Source organism: Solea senegalensis, linkage group LG10 (genome assembly GCF_019176455.1).
Source record: "Solea senegalensis isolate Sse05_10M linkage group LG10, IFAPA_SoseM_1, whole genome shotgun sequence".
NCBI lineage: Eukaryota > Metazoa > Chordata > Actinopteri > Pleuronectiformes > Soleidae > Solea > Solea senegalensis.
Genome location: NC_058030.1, coordinates 2164588 through 2185317, shown reverse-complemented (window position 1 = coordinate 2185317; position 20730 = coordinate 2164588). Strand labels below are relative to the sequence as shown.

At 41.1% G+C, this 20730-nt stretch overlaps 1 protein-coding gene across 1 annotated transcript; it reads right to left on the bottom strand.

The window, feature by feature from the left end:
• n4bp1 (nedd4 binding protein 1) lies at positions 1–19938 on the bottom strand. The gene is made up of 12 exons (XM_044036517.1): positions 19428–19938; positions 14536–14763; positions 14048–14221; positions 12711–13228; positions 12151–12541; positions 11108–11446; positions 10070–10305; positions 5812–5942; positions 5596–5692; positions 3786–3893; positions 2838–2939; positions 1–2340 (listed from the first exon to the last, which is right to left on the bottom strand). Exons 1-12 carry the CDS (start codon positions 19740–19742, stop codon positions 1941–1943), a joined length of 3039 nt encoding a protein of 1012 aa, XP_043892452.1. The 5' UTR covers positions 19743–19938; the 3' UTR covers positions 1–1940.
• Between the last annotated feature and the right edge of the window lie 792 nt (positions 19939–20730).

Below are 20730 nucleotides of genomic sequence, written 5' to 3'. Positions count from 1 at the left end.
TAGGTGAGAGAAGAGGAAAAACAGCAACCACTGTCCGACCATGCACACATGGGCGTTAATGTACTGGACTGCTGTGTTTTATTTAGTTTTTACTTTCTCACATACATATAACCATATATGTGCACTGTAGCCAAAAAAAATGCTTGTATTTACAAAAAAACAAACCAATATACACCAACCAGAATTATAATTACAACCAAAAAAAGAGCAGAAAAGTCCTTCAGTAATCGTCACGACGACAACACGGGCCAGTACGAACAAAATTTTGTTGTTGCCTTGTAAAGACTTTGTGCAGATTCTTCTTCTTACGAGGAGACAACATTTTTGTTTGTTTGTATGTTACAAAAATCAGACACTCTTTAAATATACAAGCTGCAGCCCACAGTCTCTTTGTGTGTGTGTGTGTTTGTGTGTGAGAGTAAAAACAAAAAATAACAAGCTTTCTGAAGATTTGTCAGTGAAACCTTGTTTTTACCCTTTTACATCATTACTCACCTTCAGTGCAATAAATTCAACTATTTGACATTAATTACAAATGTTCTTTCAGTAAAAATATATGATCGTATTTTGTTTTGAGAGGGGGAGGGGAGGGAGGAAGGGGAAACTTTAAATTTAGTGTTCTGTTTTCGCTCCTGTGTCACAACGTAACAACGGCGTTTCATGGCGTATATGAACCGGAACAAACTTCTTCTCTTCTTAACAACAGGACGGAGGGAAAAAAACAACAAAAACGACACAAGACAGCTTTTTCTTTGGATTTGTTCGGGGGTGAGGGGGGAAATTATCCCTTTAAAAAAATAGCTTTTTGTGTGTGTGTATTAAATTATGTGTATTAATAATTTCAACAAAAAAGGGCCAAACATTATGAGGGAGGGGATACAGTGTAACAGTGGATTCATCTGCTCTTAAATTTAAACTCCTTTAAACTGTTTTCATGAAACTGATCCAAGTTCACAGGCAAGAAAACGAAGGTAAAAACCTTTAAACTTGAGCTGAAAACTGATCAAGACACAAGACGTGGATCATTTAGTTTTCGGTCCGGTTCAGACCTGGTTTTAACTTCAACAATCCTGAGAGATTTGATCGCAACGTGGGCAGGGTCAAGTACGACTGACTGTTCACATCTGGCGTTACAAAACGTCGCCGCATTCAAACACAAGTCTGTTAACGAGGAACTCGATTATGTTTGAAATGAGTCTCGACTGTAGAGATTTCTCAAACGTCAGCCAAGGAGGCGGACACGGACGCATTCAAACCTGAACTTGAAAGGTCCACGTGGGACCAGATCACTCAGGAAGGATCCGACTAAATGGATTCATCTGTTCATTACTTTCTCCAAAAAATGTTGATTGTCGGTTCCCGAACTTCAAAAATGAAGCTGTTCTCAAATGTCAGTTTTAATGATTTCTTTGTAACACGGGGAGCAAAGAAACCAGAAAATATTCACTAATCACAAAATTAGATTGATTAGAAATTAAGTAAACAAGTTAATACCAGGTCTAATCCTAGGCTCTAAGTTTAAACTTTTTCTTGCAGATGTTTAACTGGAAAACAAAATAAAACCTGCCTGTTTCATTAATCCCATCATGAAAAAAGTGTGTGAAGGTGTTAGAAGTCAGTCGGAGAAAGAACTGGAGCCACATTCTCATGAAACCCAGTTCTTTTTGGTCCACAACGCTTTTCATTTCGTCCCCCTGCACATTCACGGAACGTCTGGACTCTTTGTCGACGATCTCATCTGAAAGATTTGCTGCTGCTGCTGCTGCCAGTGTTGTTCACGTTCATCGCCATGAAAGAACATTTGCCAATAGCAGCTAGTTTGATGATCTTAATGTACATAAAAAATAAGAATAAAAAAAACAACTTTAAATTGTCGTCCAGGGCTGAAAGATGTGGCAAAATAAATTATATGCTAACGTGTGTGTGTGTGTGTCAGTTGTTTAACCCAGCAGCAGCCCTGACAGGGCGTTCAGGTCTCTCATGTACGGGTTGTCCCTGAGGATGCGGTCGATGCGCTGCTTCTGGTCGGGGAAGATGTCGTACAGCTTCCTCTTCAGCTCCGATGTCTCGCCCGCCGACCGTTGCGGCGGGGGCGAGGGCGACGGGGAGGGCGAGCGCCGCGGCTGGTGCCACTCGGGGGGACCAGAGTGTGGCCACTGCGTCGTGGGGTGCGGCGTCAGGGAAGGAGGCGGCCTGGGCGTGGAGGCCGGGGCGCGCGGAGCGGAGTGGAGCGCCTGCACGTAAACTGGCTGCTGCTGATGCTGCTGCTGCTGCTGCTGCTGCTGGGAGGGCGGCCGGAAGTCAGGTGGTCTCCGAGGGGGAGGAGTCACTGCCATTCTCCTGACGGGAAGAAAAGAGGGACGTAGAACTTTTACAAAATAATATTAGATGTCTGTCGCTACCTGTTTTATTTTATACATGTGACAAAGTGAGGCTACTTCCTATACAAAAGACAACATGAACACTTTACAAGAATAACAAATAAAACTAAAGATGATATAGAAAGTGTATTTAATTCCAAGAATAACTATTAAAACTAGAGATAACATAAAAAAGTATTTCACAAGAATAACTCCCACAACTTATAACAATAATATTAAAAACTTAACATTAGTAACTACTAAAACTTACAGTAATATAACAACTTTACAAGAATAACTACTAAATGAAAGGTCAGATTTACCATCACTGAGTGTGTGTGCGAATAAAATAATCTCTAATTCAATTTAGTGACATTGAACTAAAATGTCTTTCAGTGACTTTAAGTTACATTAGAGAGAGTTTAAAGGAAAAGCATTAAAATGTAACTTAAATGATGAAAAGGTACACACACACACCTGATGTCCTTGCGCAGGAAGTGGTCCAGGTGAGGTCCGTTTTTCCCCAGAGGATCATCAGGGATCATGAAGTGATCCTCCACAAACGTGAACGGGAGCAACCTGTCCACCACAAGCACAGACACGCGATTCAAATATGACGTAATAATAACCAGTGGTTTAAAAACTAATCTAAATATCAAACAAACAAACAAAGTAATAAACAACTGTGAGGTAAAAGACGTGGAGGAAAAGTACAGAAGAAATGTGGAAACAACAATCTCATGACGGAACAGTGACGGGGGAAACACAGGTTTGACACAGACGACGGTCACACACGCTGGTTTCCTGTTTACGGCAACTGTGTGTGTGTTCACACACGCTCATCTGGAACGGTGTGTGAGCTGCGTAACGACCAGCAGAGGGCGTCAGAGTCCCACAGGAAGAAAAACTAACACAGGAGTCTGTGTTTAATAGTAAGCGACATGTGACTCCCTCAAATATATTTTCGGATATTCCCGGCCGTATAAAACGCAGAGTCAGCAAGTTTGCAAGACTTTAGGTTAAGACGACCATGGTTCTAAAGCCTAAAACCACCAGTGCTACAACAGCTGAAACGATTACTCGATTAATCGATTATTAATTCATTACTAAATTAATCGTCAACTCATTTGTTTATCGATTAATTGGTTTGAGGGTTTTTTTTCATTATTGAGATTTTTCTCATTTTCAAATCAGATTTTTTTGTTATTTGGAGCAAAGAAACCAGGAAATATTTAACATTTAAGACACTGAAAAACACACCTAAAACAAACTAACACAAGTGAACCTTTGTGTGTGTTTTTTTGAATGATATTAAGATCCTTACCATAAAAATAACCAAATAAATATAGATCTTTTTTATAGTCATGTGAGATGGTTGTTACACGTGTGTATAAAGTTTTTGTCAACACCACATGACTCAATCACCTCTCCTGGATGATCCTTCGCCACGTGTCCGAGGTGTTGACGAAATCCCTCAGGTTGTCGTTGGTTACGATGATGCCGTCTGTTTTTTCTGCGAGGTGGAGCAGAAACCTAACACACACACACACACACGGAGAGAGAAAAAAAGGAGTGTGTGTGGTTTCGTCACTCAGGACTTTTCTGGGTTCAAAGGTCAGTCATTTTCTCCCAGATCATTTGCCAAAGTCCACACGGGGCTGGAGGGGAATCCACTGAGCCTGCACTTGTGCTGAGTCAGGACAAGTTTATTTTCTTTCTTTTCTTTTCTTTTTTTTAAAGGCCAGTGTTTAAGAATTAGTGACATCTACTGGTGAGACTGCAGATTCTAACAAACAGCCAAATATTCTTCTTTGTAAACGTCCATACACTTATACGATCTTACTTAAGGCTAATATATTACATTTCTGCCAATAAACCCACCCAAATGTTACACACTGGACCTTTAATTTGGTCCACTTGCTTTGTTTTTTTGTTTCTAACAATCTAACAATACCTGCCTGTTTCTTTATAAACAAACATACATGTTAATGGCTATTATATTCTCAACACGTCAAATACTTTTCACTAGATTCCAGTTGAGCTTAGGGCTGGGCGATATCTCGATTCGATTAATCTCGATTAATCGAGATTAATCTCGATTAATCGAGATATAACACGGGACAATATCGCTTGTATCAGTTCATTTTGCGTTAAAATAACACCCAGGCTTTTCGTGGTGAGAGGGTTCAACACCCACACTTTTTCTGCAGTTTTTCCTCAGTTGTGCACAAATGCCTCACTGCAGTCGCTCTGTTTCTGCACTCGCTGCGGCTGCCACCTCTCCTCCTCCCTCTCCTCCCTCTCCCCCACATCTCCCCCTCCCTCTCCTGTCGTTGCCTCAAACATGACACCGGCATTGGTGTGTTAGATTTATTGTTCAGCTCGTGCTGCGGAGGCGGGAACTAGCTGGTTCATAGTTCACACTCTGTAGAGTTTTGACTTATTTTCCATTACTTGTCAGTCACTTTTGGACGTATGGAAGCCTGAAGTTGTCAATATTGATAATAAAATAGAAGACATTATTTAATTATCATATCAACAAGCAACAATTTTTATTTTATTAGTGCTAATTTTATGAAGTCTGTTTTTATTTCTGTTAAAATTGTAACAGTATTGTATTTTTGTATTAATTACTGTATATTATTGTCATGCATTTCTTTTCAAGGAGCATTTTTATTTCAGTGACCTTTGACATTGGGCATGTGGCTTAAACTTATATCGGACTGTTTATTTTTTAGAGTTTGCCTCTGGAACACATTTGATCTAATATGCTATAATACTTTGGGGAAAACCCCAATTACATCACAGAAAATATTGAGATATATATCGAGTATATCGAGCTATGACTTTCAGCCCTAGTTGAGCTGGACATGTGTTCATTCTTATTTTAATTACAGTGCATTAAAGAAGGTCTTGGGTTGTTTTTATTGGGCTACAGGGGGTTGTTTTTGAAATGTGTTCTATAAATAAACCTGAAAAACATCAGTCTTTTCCCCCTGGTTGTGCATTTTCATTACACAGTAACTTCATAAGAAAATACAGAGAAGAGCGAGCGAGAGAAGAAGACGACGACATACGGGGAATAAAGATGATTATGGAACCAAATTATACAGAAATAACAACCTGGGACTCAGCTGCTGCTGCTGGTGTATCATGGAATCCTATGCATCTCCTGAGAAATATACAGTATCTGGGCTGATGAAGTCTTTGCCAGTGTGTGTGTGTGTGTGTGTACCTGTCATCATGTGACGAGATCCTCTGGCCACACACTTCTCTGGAGGGAGTGAAGGACAGAAGTCGCAGGTCTTCCAGCTGGTTCAGAAAATGTTGCTCTGCAATAAAATAACAACATTTGAATTAAACAAACAATATGAGGGTCAGACATTTTATCTGTAGTCACAGTGTTCCTGAAGCATAAAAAAACACCTGCTGTGTGTGTGTGTGTGTTTACCTGTTGTGAGTCGGTCTCTCTTCTGACGCCACTGGGGGACGAACACCGTGATCTCCCTGTGGCCCCGCCTCCAAAACGTCTCCACGGCCAGCGCGATGCCTCGACAGGAGAAGAAGCGGTGAAGGCCGTGACTGCGGGAGAGAAAACAGCGCGGTGAGACGAGGAAAGCGGGAACATTTAATGAGCAATGACAATCAAGACGTGAAAAACGACAATGTAAAGAATGTAAATGAGGGGGATAGTACAGATGGCGCTTTTCCACTATACAGTTCCAGCACGACTCGGTTTGGTATCGTTTTTCATTACTATAGTAGCTCTTCAACGTGGGCGGAGTCAAGACACACACAAACTAGTGACTCGTGACTTGTAAAGCAGTTGTTTGCATATGTGTGTGTGTGTATGTATATATATATATATATATACATACACACACATATATATACATATATACACATATATATGTATGTGTATATATATATATATATACACACATATATGTATATCTATATATATATATACACACACACACACATATATATATATATATATATATATATATATATATATATATATATATATATATATATATATATATATATATATATATATATATATATACACACACACACACACACATACCGTACTGGAACTGTGTAGTGTCAAATTAAAAGTCCATTCAACACCAATCGTGATTAGAGCCCACCCCGGGTGTCTTAAACTGTTAAAATACAAAAAATGAAACAACAGTCAAGTCACAAGTCAGTATTTCCAAGCTCCGCGTTAGTTGGAGGTTTCAACTGGAATATCCCCCTCAAGTTGGTACAAGCTAAAATGTTATCAGGGCACCACCTAAATTCACCTCAATGGTCGCCTTGGCAACAGGGATACAGAGAGGTTTCCTTCTCTGGGCTTCACAACAAAACAAACAAGCTGCAAATCACACCATCATCTGACCCAGATTGTTTGCACGTCAGACGGCCATAATATGACAAATGTGCAGCGAGGCCAGAGAACCGCAGAACAAAACCCGACAACAAAACTCCAGCAGAGACAAGATCAGCAGGAAGCTGCTGATGTCAAGAAGCGCCAGCCACAAAAACACCACGCGCCCACGCTCTGTTTTTTGTTTTTGATGTTTATCGGAGCATCTGACGGCCTCGGCTGCACGTGTCGAAGGTTAATAACTATACAAAGTAAACAGCGTCACATTTCTGGGGAGAAATGTCAGAAATTGTTCTTGTTTTACATATTTATATTACATATATAAAACATGGCTGTCATCATTTCCTGTTTTCTTCTTTCAAGACTATAGCAAGTTGTAACTGGAATACTGTAAATTGAATATCTTCCTCGTCATGTGACTTTCTGTCAGTTAACATTTCAGCCCGGTGCTTCCCTGTGTGTCACCATCCTGTTCAACAAGCTGGCCTGACATGATCTGCGTGTTAAAAGCAGAGTTAGGAGTGTGTGAAAATATCAAATTGGTGATATATCGCCGTCCTTCCTTGTCCAATACGATAACCGATAATTAAGACATAAAGACACTCTAAAGTAAACCGTCTCTGCCAGTTGCTCAAATGAATGAACGGACACTTGGGTGGAAGTTACCTGGCTGAAGAAGAGGGAGTTTACCGCGGGAGAACAGTGGAGAAATCTACGTTAAGAGATGCTCCATCCACGTTCAATACATAGATTAAATGACCTTTGTTCTCTTAGTTTTGAATAAATAGAGAAATCCGGCACTTTTAACTTTTCACATTAATGTTTTTGTTTTCCTCAGTTAGACAGATATCGTGACGTATCGCTATATGATTGTCTTGCAATACATTGATTGTCACAGAATCGTTATAATCGTATTGTGATATTATTCCCCATGTTTCCTTTCTCCACAACCTGTCTAGGCAGATGGCCGTTCATCTTTGAGTCTGGATCTGTCAGAGATTTCTTCCTGTTAAAAGAGGAGTTTTTCGACTCCACTGATGCCTAGTATTTGCTATTTTTTTGTGAACTGTTGGGTTTCTCTTCTCTCTATAATATTATAAATATTGTTTATACAGTGCCTTCAGATAATGTATGTTGTGATTTGGCACTAAACAAATAAAACTGAATCGAACAGTAGTTTCTATTCTGATTATATCTGTATATACTGTGAATATGTTATTTTAATTAGCATTTTATTATCATTATAATTATGTTTTATGCCGTCTTATTTGCAGATTCTTTTTTTAACTCTTTGACGTTTACACCAGCATGTTGGGCTGCGAGTTTTTTACTGATGTTATGAATAAACATTACACTTTTTGTGGATTACCATAATTAAAAAAAACAATAAAAATCTATTGACATTTCAGTCCACTAGATGGTGCCAAGCGCACACTCTCACCAGAGCTGTCGTGTGACAATATAAGATTTTGCAAATATCATCATAATATCGTATCATGTTGTCTCTGCTGATTCCCATTCCTAGCTGTAGAATAATAATCGATGGATTAATGAAAAGACAACAACAATAGAGCATTTTCTGTGGCCTGGAATCATGCACACACACACACACACACACAGGCCGACAGCCAAACACACACATACGCAAACATAATGTAAAACAGCTAATTTTTTGGTTAGTAGGTCAGAGCTGCGATGCAAACTCGGGGGGGGAAGTTCCACTGACTGTTGAAAGAGAAAGTGATGAATGAGACCACAGCAGGAATAGATTACGCATTACCAGGAAATTTCTTCTTCTCTTTAAATCACCACAGAAACCTGGATATACCCTGACAATGAAAAGGTATCAAAAAAGAGCTTATCAGATTTCCTTTATATATATATGGATATATATTGTTTATACACATCCTCATCCTCAAACCCGCAGGGAACCTCACTGTTTATTTAAAGCATTTTGAAATAGAAATACATTTGATGTATGATATCACCAAATATGTAAAACAGGGATGTAAGACTTGCTCTTACTCAGAAGAGGAAACTCATCCTGTCGCTTCACGTTGCATCATAAAATAACAATGACGAAAGCTTCTCATAAAACGGCGGTATGGACCAGTATGACACAAGTTGAGCCAGAAGTGACCTGTGATTTTCTGTTTCGCCAAACTTCTGGTAAAGACGGAGGTGAGGCAGCAGTGAAGGGGGTGTGGGGGAGTGGGGGAGTGGGGGTGGATGTGGGAGGGGGTGGCCCCCACAGAGTTTTAAAGGAAGTGGTTGCAAAAGCGAGAGGTCAAGGGTAAGTCATTCAGAACGGAGACTGATGGCAGAGTGCCTTTTCTCAACACTGCCAGTAATCACGACTCCAAATAGTCTACGTACATCAAGCAATCCAGGGCACGAAACAGTAGGTGGCATCGTAAAACAAAACAACAGAGACATTTACCTAAATATCAACTTAAAAATTCAATCGCAATTTATCCCTTCTAAAAATAGCCTCCTTCTTCTTCTTCATTTGTCTTCTCCCTTTAGGGGTCACCACAGCAGATCATCTGCCTCCCTTTTGTCTTGTGTGGTCGTCCTTCTTGGCACACACACACGGTCCCAAACAGAAACATCCTCCGTTGTTACACAATCTCTGGATTAAACAACAGCTGCAAACTGATATATTACTAGAAAAGGTTCTTTTTCTGAAAAACACCCCCACAGTTCAAGCCCACACTCTAATTTCATTGTGCTTTTCACTTTGCCGAGATCATGCACACACACGCACACGCACACACACACACACGCGTAAAAATGTAATGAGTAACAGCAAATACGAGAATGTGTGAACTAAGTTTAGGTGCACCTACACAAGCCAGAGGTTGTAAAACCACGCACTCTAAGAGAACTTTGTTTAGTTTGAGAGTCACACGGCGTGACCTTCAGTGTTGATGATATTGATGGGAAGCGTGATTGCTTCAAACGTGATGTGTGTGCCCCGCAGGTGCGGGAAATGACAGCGTTGAAAAACATCCAGCCCTCGGTCTTATCGCTCATACAAGCAGGTCTGACTCAAGAGGAAAGTGCCGCCGTGTTGACCAGCACACTTATGTTTCCCTCTTTACCTGGTGTTTATCGCCTACTTTTTTTTTTTTTTTAAATGTTCAGAGGAAATCACGGCTGATTCACCCAAAAAAAACATTTCTCAAAATCTCTTCTTTGTGATCTTGCCAGTTACAACTGGGTCATCAGAGGTGACTGAAACCACACTTTCTTGTTATCTCTTTTTAAATCATGTGAAAAAAAACAACAGCAACCGTGTCTATTATTGACTCACGCCATGGCCACGTTGCTGCCGTCGATGATAATGTGTCTGAGCTCCGGGCGTCCGGGCTCGTTCGGCAGCTTCAGGGTGTAAGGCGTCTTCAGCGACTGGTTGAAGCGAGACAAGCCAGTAACTGGCGGTGCCGGCGGGTCGCTTGCGGGAGGCGTTCTGGCTACGCCGCCGTGGAACCCCGTGTGGCCGATGGTCTGATAGGGAGAGGCCGAGGGCCGGCTGATGGATTGAGCAGACTGAGGGGGGAAAGTTCCAAATTAACAGAATGAAATGCAACAGAACGCAAACCGCTGCCAAGACTGCTCAGTTTCCCACAGTGTAAATAAACTCAAGCGGTGATTGATATCCAGGGATGTAACCTACATTACTGGAACTCTTCATCTAAAATCAGAAAAGCCCAAAATGCTTTCCCTGAAGGGCCACATTTGAAACTGGATAGTGGTGTGCGTGGGGGCCAAAAAATATGTATTATATTAAGATGTGGGATGCCACTTTCCTTCCTTTAATATTCTTTTAGATTCAGTATAGTGAAATAACAGCTGTGTATTGTATGGTTCCGTCACAAAACTTTACGTATAATTAAATATCAGCATTTAAAAGTGTAGGTGACGCAGTTTTAAACAATCAGAATCGCAAGTGTACGTCAGAATGCACTGCTTTATTTTCTGCCTTCCACTAAATGACCTTGAGCTGACTTCCTGTTCCTGCTCTGCCTTTGTGTCTCTGATTCACACACAGATTAAGAGAATTGGTAGATTTTTAAAGTAATTTTTAAGGAGCATTAGTCCAGAGACAGAGTCAAGAATGAACAGCAACTTTACATTTAGATTTTTCTACTTAATATAAATGTTTCCATTGTTGTTACATTTTACAAATATTAGTATAGTATTTTGTAGCTTCTTTGCTCCACATAAACAAATCATTATATATCTATAATATCTTTAATAATATTAAATAATAATAATGATAATAATATAATATTAAATATAACAGAAAATCAATTTCTCACTAGGGGGCGACATCAGGTTAAATACCTACAGTGGGAGCGGAAGCCAGCGAGGTGGTGGTGGCCGCCAGCCACTGCGGCGTGCTCCGCAGCGCCGTCACAGTCTCAACTTTAACCGATCCGCCCAGCGTCTGCGTCCCGCCCCTCGACAGGTAGTCCCTCTGTGAGGCTCCGCCCCCTCCTCTCGCGAGGTAGTCTGTTCTGGAGCCCGAGTGGGAGTCGACGACGTGTGCCGCCATCATCCGGGACATGCCGCTACCATCTGCCGTTTTGGTTTCCGTGAGGACGTTGTCGTCGTCGTCATCAATCGTGATGACCTCGTAGTTCCCCGCTCCTCCTTGAGCACTGGAGCTCCTCTTGATGGTGATTGCCTGAAATTAAATTTGGTGAGATTAAATAACCAAGCCTTTTCCTTAGGATTCATTCAACCAGCGCAGTAACTGCATCTCAGACTTCAAATGACTCGCATGTCCCTGACTCGCATATAACTGTCTTCAGGCATGTGGAGGCGGCTCATTTAGTGATATATCTGTCACATTTATCGGCAGTAATTTCGTTGTTTTTACGATTTCTTTTAAGAAAATCTTTGACCTATGTAAAATGTGAAATGAGGCGACAGTTAGAATGTAGATAAAGATCATGTAAAGTTGTAGCTGCTGTAGTACATGTATCAGGTCTGTATGAGGCGCTGTAACACTGCCACTGAAACACACGACCTGGAGCATGTGCATAAAGCTTGCACGCTGTGTACGAACTTCAAACACAACAAGAAGACTAGATGACGACGAGTTAGGACATCGTCGATTTCCCCAAAGTTGTGTTTCCTCAAAAGTAGAGTTTTTAGAACTCCCAAAACGCTGGTTCTATGTGGATAAAAAGCTGATATGATACAATTTTGCACAACTTATTCTTGTGTGTACAGGCCGGTATCATACTCTATAATTTAAAGCCTTTAAAAGGTCATCAAGAACTTTAACCTCTGAGATTTAACAGTCCAACTTGGCAGATTCCAGTTTTGATGTTATAGCAAATGAATAGAAAGAAAAAGATAGTTGATAGAAATTTTGTGAAATACCTGCTGAGTGCTTGTCTCGCTGCCGCTGCACTGCCTCCGGTGGCCCAACCCGTTACTGCTGCCTCCACGCTGGTTGGGCTTAATGTTCTCTTTGGACCTGCCCGGGTCGACCAAAACCCTGCTGAGCTCGCGCTCCTTCTCTCTGAGACGAGAGACTGTAGTGGAGGAGGATGACAATGATGACGATGAAGATGAGGAGGTAGAGGAGGAGGGTGTGTCCGTGGAGCGTATAGAATTGAGCCACCGCTCTTTTTTGCCCCCTCCTCCCTTTGTCCCCTCTTCACAGCGCTTGGTTTCCTCGACAATCTTCTCCAGGACGAGGAACGTGTCTTCGGTCTGTCCCGTCTCCTTGACAACACGCTCCACCACCTCCTGCTGGTAACCCATGGTCCTGGAGGAAAAGGATTGATTTGTAAATTAAAATAAATACATTTAAAATATGTACTCTGTAGAGAAAAAGGCGACCAGATTTGCAAAGTTTTACATTAAACAACTTCTCAACTAATTGAGAAAATCATCAACAGATGAATTGACAATGAAAATAACTTAGTTACAGTTACCTGAAGAAATTGACCAAGCAGCGTAGGTTTGTCTCTGGGCTGACTGCTTCTCCTTCATCCGAGATGCCTTCACTGGAGTCCAGCAGGAGTGGACTGACTGTGTTCGCTTTAGCAGCGGAGGAGGAGGAGGAGAGCGACGATGTAGCGGAGGGCGTTTTGGATCTACAGCTGCTACCACCACCACTACCCCGACCCTCTCTGTCCCTCTGCCGCTCCCGCTCCCTCGCTCTCTCCGGCGACTCGTCCCTCCTCTCCAGAGAGTACTGTCTCTTTGTGTCCCGAGTCTCGCTCTCGGATGAGCGCCGCTTGTGCGAGGGCCGCGCGCCGTTGAGCAGAACGGCCTCGTGGCCCAAGCCTGCCACTTTACCGCTTCCGTTGACGGATCCCGCCGCGGCCCCTTTCTCCTCAAAGCTGGTGTCCAGGATGCGGTTGGAGAGCTCCGTCACCGGGGTGCTGCTCTGCGAACGGTCCTGATCGACCTCTGCCATGCTGGGATGCAGTGTCTGGTTGTGCTGGGCCTGGAAAAGGAAAGCAAAACGCTAAACACCAACTCGTTCCATGGTCACATTTCATACTGGATGGCACAGTGGAACAGTGGTCGGCACAGTTGCCTCACAGCAAGAAGGTCCTTTCTTTATTGTTTGCATGTTCTCTTATGTTTGTGTGGGTTTTCTCCAGTTTCATCCTCCTCAAAACCCCTGACCAAGGCACTGAAATTCAATCTGGAGCTCGCTGCTCCTAGTTCTGGGGAGGTTCTTAGTACAGTATGGGGTAAAACACAGAGGACAAATTTCCCTACGGGGAATAATAGTTACCTTAACCTCCTCTACTTGATTTTCCAAACTGAGAAAAGAGTTAATTTAAAGAGGCATGGAAATTTCTCTTTTACTTCCTGCTTCCTGTTGCCAAAAATATCCTTGTTCTTCTATTCAACTGCTATTTCAAAACTTCCTCTTGATCAAAACTGCTGGTAAATGCCCACACATGTGACACTGGCGGCAACTCTCGTGAAGTTTTAACAGTTTAACAGTTCACCAGTTCCATTCCCATGCAATACATTTAAGAGCGTGACAAAAACAGCATCCACACACACTGATAAGGACCCCATTCAGACCTGGTATTTTAAAATTTTTCTAAAATTTGGTCACAAAAACCGCATTTGAGGACATACATGGCCACACACCGAAGGTTTTTTTCCTCAATTTCTTTTTTGTAATGGTTAAAAATCATATTTAATGTACAGCCGTGGAAGAAGCACTCATCCAAAAAAAAAATCACGTCTTGAATAATAACTTGAATAACTTGGTTATGCGATGGTGTGAGAAGTCTACACTCACCAGGGAGGTTGCGTTGGTGCTGGTGGGGCTGTGAGCCAGTCCCAGCAGCTCTTCTTTCAGGGCACTGGGCAGGAGGAGAAGCTCCATGGTGTATTTATCATCCCTCTCCTCCACAAAGGACTTGAACGTCCGCTTCACCGCTGGCTCTCTGTCACTCGGAAGACTTCGCTTTTCCTGGACAGAACAAAATGTTTCATTAAATCAATGAATAATTTACTTGAACATAATGTAGGGTTTGCTCTCGGGGTCCCCCCTAGAGCTGGTAAACAAGCCAGCGATAGTGGTGAAGTCTTTTTGTTTCAAGATATTTAGACGAAAAACTGCCATAAAACGGAAAATGTTATAGTTCCATGGTGCCAATGCAGGCGATGCAGGCCTGCTCAGGCTGTGAAAGGGGTTTTAAGTTCATGTATCGTCAAAATAATCTTGGAGACATGGTGATGAAAAGCAGCAAATCAGTAAAAACCACCAAATATTGACATTATTACCTGGAAAAGTGCTACAAACTGCTGAACTCGGCTCTGGGCCATCACGACAGGCTCGGCCTGACCCAGCAGCCGCAGGCGGCCGGGTTCCGGCACCTGGACCTCTGCACTTGTGTCCCGTATGAGTCTGTCCAGGAAGAGGCCACGGGCGCCGGCAAAGATACAGTGCATGTCCACCGGGTAGCGCTCTTCTTCGTGCAGTTCTGGGTCACAGAGTCCTCGCACGTACTCCTGCAGGACACGGAGAAAGTCGTGATAGCTGCATTCTTCTTAAGACACCTCAACCAGTTAATGCCTAACCCTGATCTTAACCTACCTGCACTAAACTAAACAAGTCCCTCAGACATGAGGTTCTGCCTCATTAGGACCAGGTTTTGGTAAGATGGCTGTGATCTGATCCTGGCTACAAAACTTACCCACAATCTTTTAAAGTGTGGGGGTGTTTTTTGATAAATATCTGCAGGTTTTATGGAAACTGCAGAAAGCAGGTTTTTTTTTTTTACTTTTTTTATCTTCACCCACACACCATGTATGAAGATTATTCACAGGTGGGATAATCACTGCTGTTGGGTTAATGTAGCACGTTATCTTACGTTGTTATTCAGCTGGTCAGAGTGGGTTCATTGTAAGCCTATTGCTGTTAGACTGAATTGCTTTTAAGCACAATTTATTTGAGCATAATTCACAAACCGGAAAGTATAATACTACTCAAATGTCTTGGTTTGTCCAAAAGGTTTTTTTGAATGATTTCTTTGTGAAATGGAGCAAAAAAAACAGAAAATATTCACATTTAAGAAGCTGAAAAATCTGAAAGCTTGTTGCAATCATGGAAAAAAATTCCCAAACTGATTAAAATAAAATCGATTTATCAAATAATCGCTGCAGCCCTGAAGTGTAGATGCCAAAGCAATCCTATTTGTGGTTCAGTATTTTCAGATTAGGTACATGGTGTGTGTCAAGAAATTAGGATATTGTGAACTTTTTTTTTGGCAAACTATAAAACGATTCCATTATTACTGGAAACAAAAATAAATAAATCAGATTTTTTTCTAACAAATTGGCTGTTAGTTCTATTATTCTATTATTATTACTCCAGAAAATCATGATTAGATTACTTTTGTCTTCTTTTTACTTTTAATGAGATGTTGTTTTAAGTGGGCCACTAAATTGTAGGTAAGAATTATCATAGTCAATCATCTTAAAAGACGTTTTATGCTGCAAAAAGTCAGAATAAAATTCAGAATGATGCACAGTAAAAAGTAAACTAACTAACAACCAGTTGACAGATGCTGTGTGTGTGGTCTCTCAACTCGAGGAAAAGTTGACACGTGCCGAAACTAAACACTCACTGTTGATTCAGGGAACCTCTTCGCGATGGGAAATATGTGGATTAATCAGCCGCAGGTGGGTGTGGTGACAGTGTGACGCATATCTTTTGGGTGTGTAGTGAAAGAAGAAAAAAAAAAGAATAGAGTATGAGGAGAGGAATGTAAAACGACTAAACAATAATCAGACTTGATAGAGATCCAGATCACAAACATTTGGGTGTGGCTTTTAAAATGAAGCAACGAATAAAATGATTGGAAATTTCCGGCTGGTCAACGTGACCAGAGAAGACCTTGTTCCCTTTAATTAGACAGACTTTTATATAGATTTTGTATGTTTACATTTTTGAGTGATGTCAGTGATGAGTTAAGTTGAAAAGCTTTCGTGAAGACAGCTCAGATCCAAGGAGAACTGAGACAATGGCAAACATGGAACAAGGAGATGTTAACAGTTGGGGCATCCTCTGCCATTCTGCCAGTGAATTTCAGAGTTATGGTATGTCTAAGGTTTTGGAGGAAAGGGGGGAGAGGTTAGAGAGAGGTCAAGATATCTCCGCCTGAGTCGACCTTGGGAAGGACTGCGTACGTAGTCGAGTAATCTGTCCTCTGATTTAAGGTTAGGTTCAACAAAAATATAATGACGCCCACTCTGTAGATAAATTATGTGTGCCAGGGTTACACCAAGGCCTTTGTGATTTGTGAGTTTCAGCTGGTCTATACTGAGTTGTTAGGTTTGTGCTTAGGAATGCAAGTCGCTAATTTAAAGAAGTTTTTCGCTTACAAGAAAGATTATTTTTTTCGATTAATAAAGTACTTGAAAAATGTTGGTGATGTTCTTGAATGTCTCATTTTGCTCACAACCCAAAATGATTCAGTTTGAATGTTTTTTTTCTGTTCTATGGAGCAAAGAAACCAGAAAATATTCACATTTAAGAAGCAGAAAAATCAGAGAAACTCACAGCCACTACTGGAATGAAATGCTTGAATGACTAAATGCAACGTTATGTTTGCTGCCATCTCATAAGTGCCTATTTTTAAGTAATACATTTAAGTAGGATACACAGCGGAGGACGCACATGCATATCATGTGACAGCTTCAGCCGCAGCAGAGACAACATCTCGTAGGTGCAAGCCTACAGTAGATGAGAGAGACGCTCTGCTGAAAGAAAGCAACCCTCTGGCTTTGGTGGAAAGACACGATGTTCACTGAATACTCTGTAATACCATAATACTTTCTGTATGCTGGCTCTATACAGTGACGTTTGTGGTGTTTGATTTTGTTCAAACAAATTACAGGTCATTATTTCAAACTTACTATACTAGACTGAGAGCTATTCTGTTGAACCACAGTCTGAATTTGGAGGGAGCAAAAGAAACAAACGATTGCCATCACTATTTTTGACCAAAGAAAGAGTCTGTGTGAAAACAGCTGACAGTATATTCTGTGGTTTATCCAGCACAGGGAACCAAGGATAGGAAAGTTTTCTATTTTGTAAGCACAATAAAAACAAATCTCTTCTCTCTTTAATGGGTTAAATGGCAGCGATGGGGCATTTCAAAACCTGAACAAATACAATCTAGTTTTTACAGTTTTGATGCAGACAGAAGGCCTGCACCTCAGCAGGGCTGCAACTATGGATTATTTATTATTTTAGTGGCGCTTTTAATAATTAAAACAAAGTTCTCTGATTTTACAGCTTCTTTAAAGTCACTTTTTCTGTGAATTCTTTGCTTCGTAAGAACACACATTTTTTGGGGGTTGTTTACAAAACAAGACATTTTAGAACATCACCATTTCAATCAACATTTCTCGACAGATTAATCTATTACAAAAATTTAATTGTTTGTTTGAACAACACAACAGAGTGAGATAGTTTTGTTACTCTCCAAACTGACTCACGCTTTACAGTATTTAAGCTAAGGGAGATTAAATACTGGAGCTACGTATTTACTGTACAGATATTAGATATGAGAGTCATAATAATCTTACTCAAAATAAATCAACTACTCCTTTAAACCTGGAGTCAAACAGCTTAACGTGCTGATGCCATGGAACACAGCAGCAGTAATCTGTGGCCCGATTGTTGAAAGAGAAAACTACGATGATGACTATTTTCAATCATCTGCAGCGTTTTTGTCATGGTTAGTCAGCTGCAAACTGATGAGACTATGTTACAAGAAGAGCAGTCATGGGGATCCTGGCACGGATCATGGCAGCGATTTCCCGCTAGCAGAAGCACCAGCAAAAACGTGGTGTGGTCAAACAGGAAACCATTTATGACTCCTGTCACATTCTCATATTCTCAGTTGACTCGCGAGTGAAAAATCAAAACTACCGACAGCTGTTTCGTGTGAGTGTGTAAGAACAGGATTATAATCTCTCAGATGACTGCGACCGACAGCCGTGTTTCACATCATCTTTCGAATCAGATAATGATGTGATTCAGTCACACTGTACAGTCTGTGGTTGTCCTCAGAAAACGCCATTTGTGTTGGCCTGTTGTGAAGTCAGATTATTATTTATTTATTTCCATCTTTTCTGATGCCCTGTTTCGTGTATATAACATTTTGTTTATACAATATTTTTTACTGAAAATACTGAAATACTTCATCAGATGGAGGGGGGGAGACAGTGAGCAAAATATATGGGCCAAAAGACTATTGGCCATCAATTTCAAATAAATCTGTACTCTGTATCTACTAAAAGAGTGTTTCTCAATCCTGGTCCTGGGCACCCACCGCCCTGCATGTTTTACATGTTTCCTTGACAGTGGGTCCCCAGGACCAGGATTTAGAGGCCCTGCATTTAAGGGTCTGCATCAATGTACTTTTTAACACACATACTCCATCTTACATTCCATCTAGTAGTGTTGATTTCTCACCAGGAGTTCGCTCTTTTGAGTGTCTTGTGTTCTGTGAGCACTAAGCTGTGAGTGCTATCATTTCTAATACAAAATTTCTTAAGTAATTCACATGTCTTCCACCAAAGAGCAAAATAACTTTGAAGGAATAACAGATCATGAAATCCTCATATGAAAGATGATTAATAGAAAAAAAACATCAGTCCTGTTGTATATGTGTGGGTGCCACATGCTCACATCATCTCAAGCAATATCCATCGTCTTTGTTGTCTTTTGTGACCAAAACAACAGAGCGCCATCAATTTGACTGTAAAGTGTTGAGCTACTAGATTCAAATAACAGGCACTCACGTTTGGTGGTGGATGCATCAATTATTATCTGACTGCGGATATTATTTTTATGATTATTTAACTGTTTTGATTGACGTGTGTGTTGACTGATATAAATCTGAATTAAAAAGCATTTATGGTGAGGTGACTTTCCACAGAAATAAAAGCAAAGAAACTGCCAGTTAATTTGTAGTGTTACTTTTCTGAGGTTACAAAAACTTATATCCAAACATACTTGAGGGTAGAATATTACATTTCTGCCATTGAACCCTCTTTAATGTTACATACTGGACCTTTAAAACAAAAACAACCATAGCTATCAGTGTGGTGTATATTCATAAAGAGGAAACCAAGTGAAAATCAACAAAAAATAAACTCACTTTTGCTTTTGACACGTCGTCTCTGTTCCCTATGAGCTGCAGCCATATCTGCCGTAATGTTTTGCTGCCGTGCGGTTGTCCGGTGTGGTCCAACAGACCAATGATGGTGAACGTCACCTTAAAAACCTGCTCCACTCGCGGCTTGGCACATTTCAGCTCCTCTTCCTTGTCCTCCAGCACCGCGAACTCGTCCACGGTGGCGGGGGCCTCCTGCTGCTGCCTGTCGGCGGACGCGGCGAGCCTGGCGCTCGGCTGCTCCGGGCACGTTAGCTCGGTGACTCGCCTCATCCCGAGGAGGGGCCGCGTTGTTGACATTCCGCCTCTCCGCCCGGGCAGCGCTCCTGACGACAACGGCTCAATGTTCACACGCGTCGGCGACGGTGGGAGCCCTCGGCGTTTTCATGCTGTCTTTTGTTGTGAGCTCCGGAGCGACGCGGCGACGTTTTCAGCGTCTTAACGACATGTACACAGATGCAGGCAGAAGCTAGCTTAATAAACTCGGAAGCCCCGAAGTGACGTATCCGGAAAGTCCCAGTAATGACGTCATCAAAGCACGACAGCTCGAGTGCGGCTCTTCATGTTTATCAGTTACTTGTAAACAAACTGTGTGTAAACAAACCCGCGGAGTTCCCATGGTATTACGACGCCGAAGCGTAGATTAAAGTTTTATCAAGCTTTTCGAACGCACTTACGAACAATATGATGTACATAATAATAAAACTTTATAGAGCGTTTTAAAAATAAATAAAATATTATATAAATCTAAAGAAAATTACATTACAAAGGGCTTCAAATCATAAAACAGGGAGGTGCTAAAAATCAGCGGAATAAATCAAATTAATGAATAAATGACGGGTTTATTTTGAGCACGTGAGTATAATAAACTTTAAAAATAAAGCAAAATACACAGAAAATGGTTGATAAAAACACAAAAAGGGAAATGAAGAAAAGAAGAAATGACCACTTCTCTTCTCCACTATTTAATACGTGATCACAAATTGCTTCTTATATACAAACCCACACAATAAAGAGAAAGAAATACATCTATTCACACATACATAGGTCTAAAAAACAAATGTGTAAAATAAATCAATAATGAATCTGTGAGACACTTCAAAGCCATTCTTCCTCTCTGTACCTGGTGAAAAACATATTTTTTTTGAGTCATGCTTGGGCATTTGCTTTAGCACCGTACTCAATCTGTTCCATGACTTAATACTGAGATATAGAAGGTTTTACTTTAATGTTGTACGCACACAAAGATGTTTTAAATCCATGTTATGAGAGATTCCTCTGGTGGTAC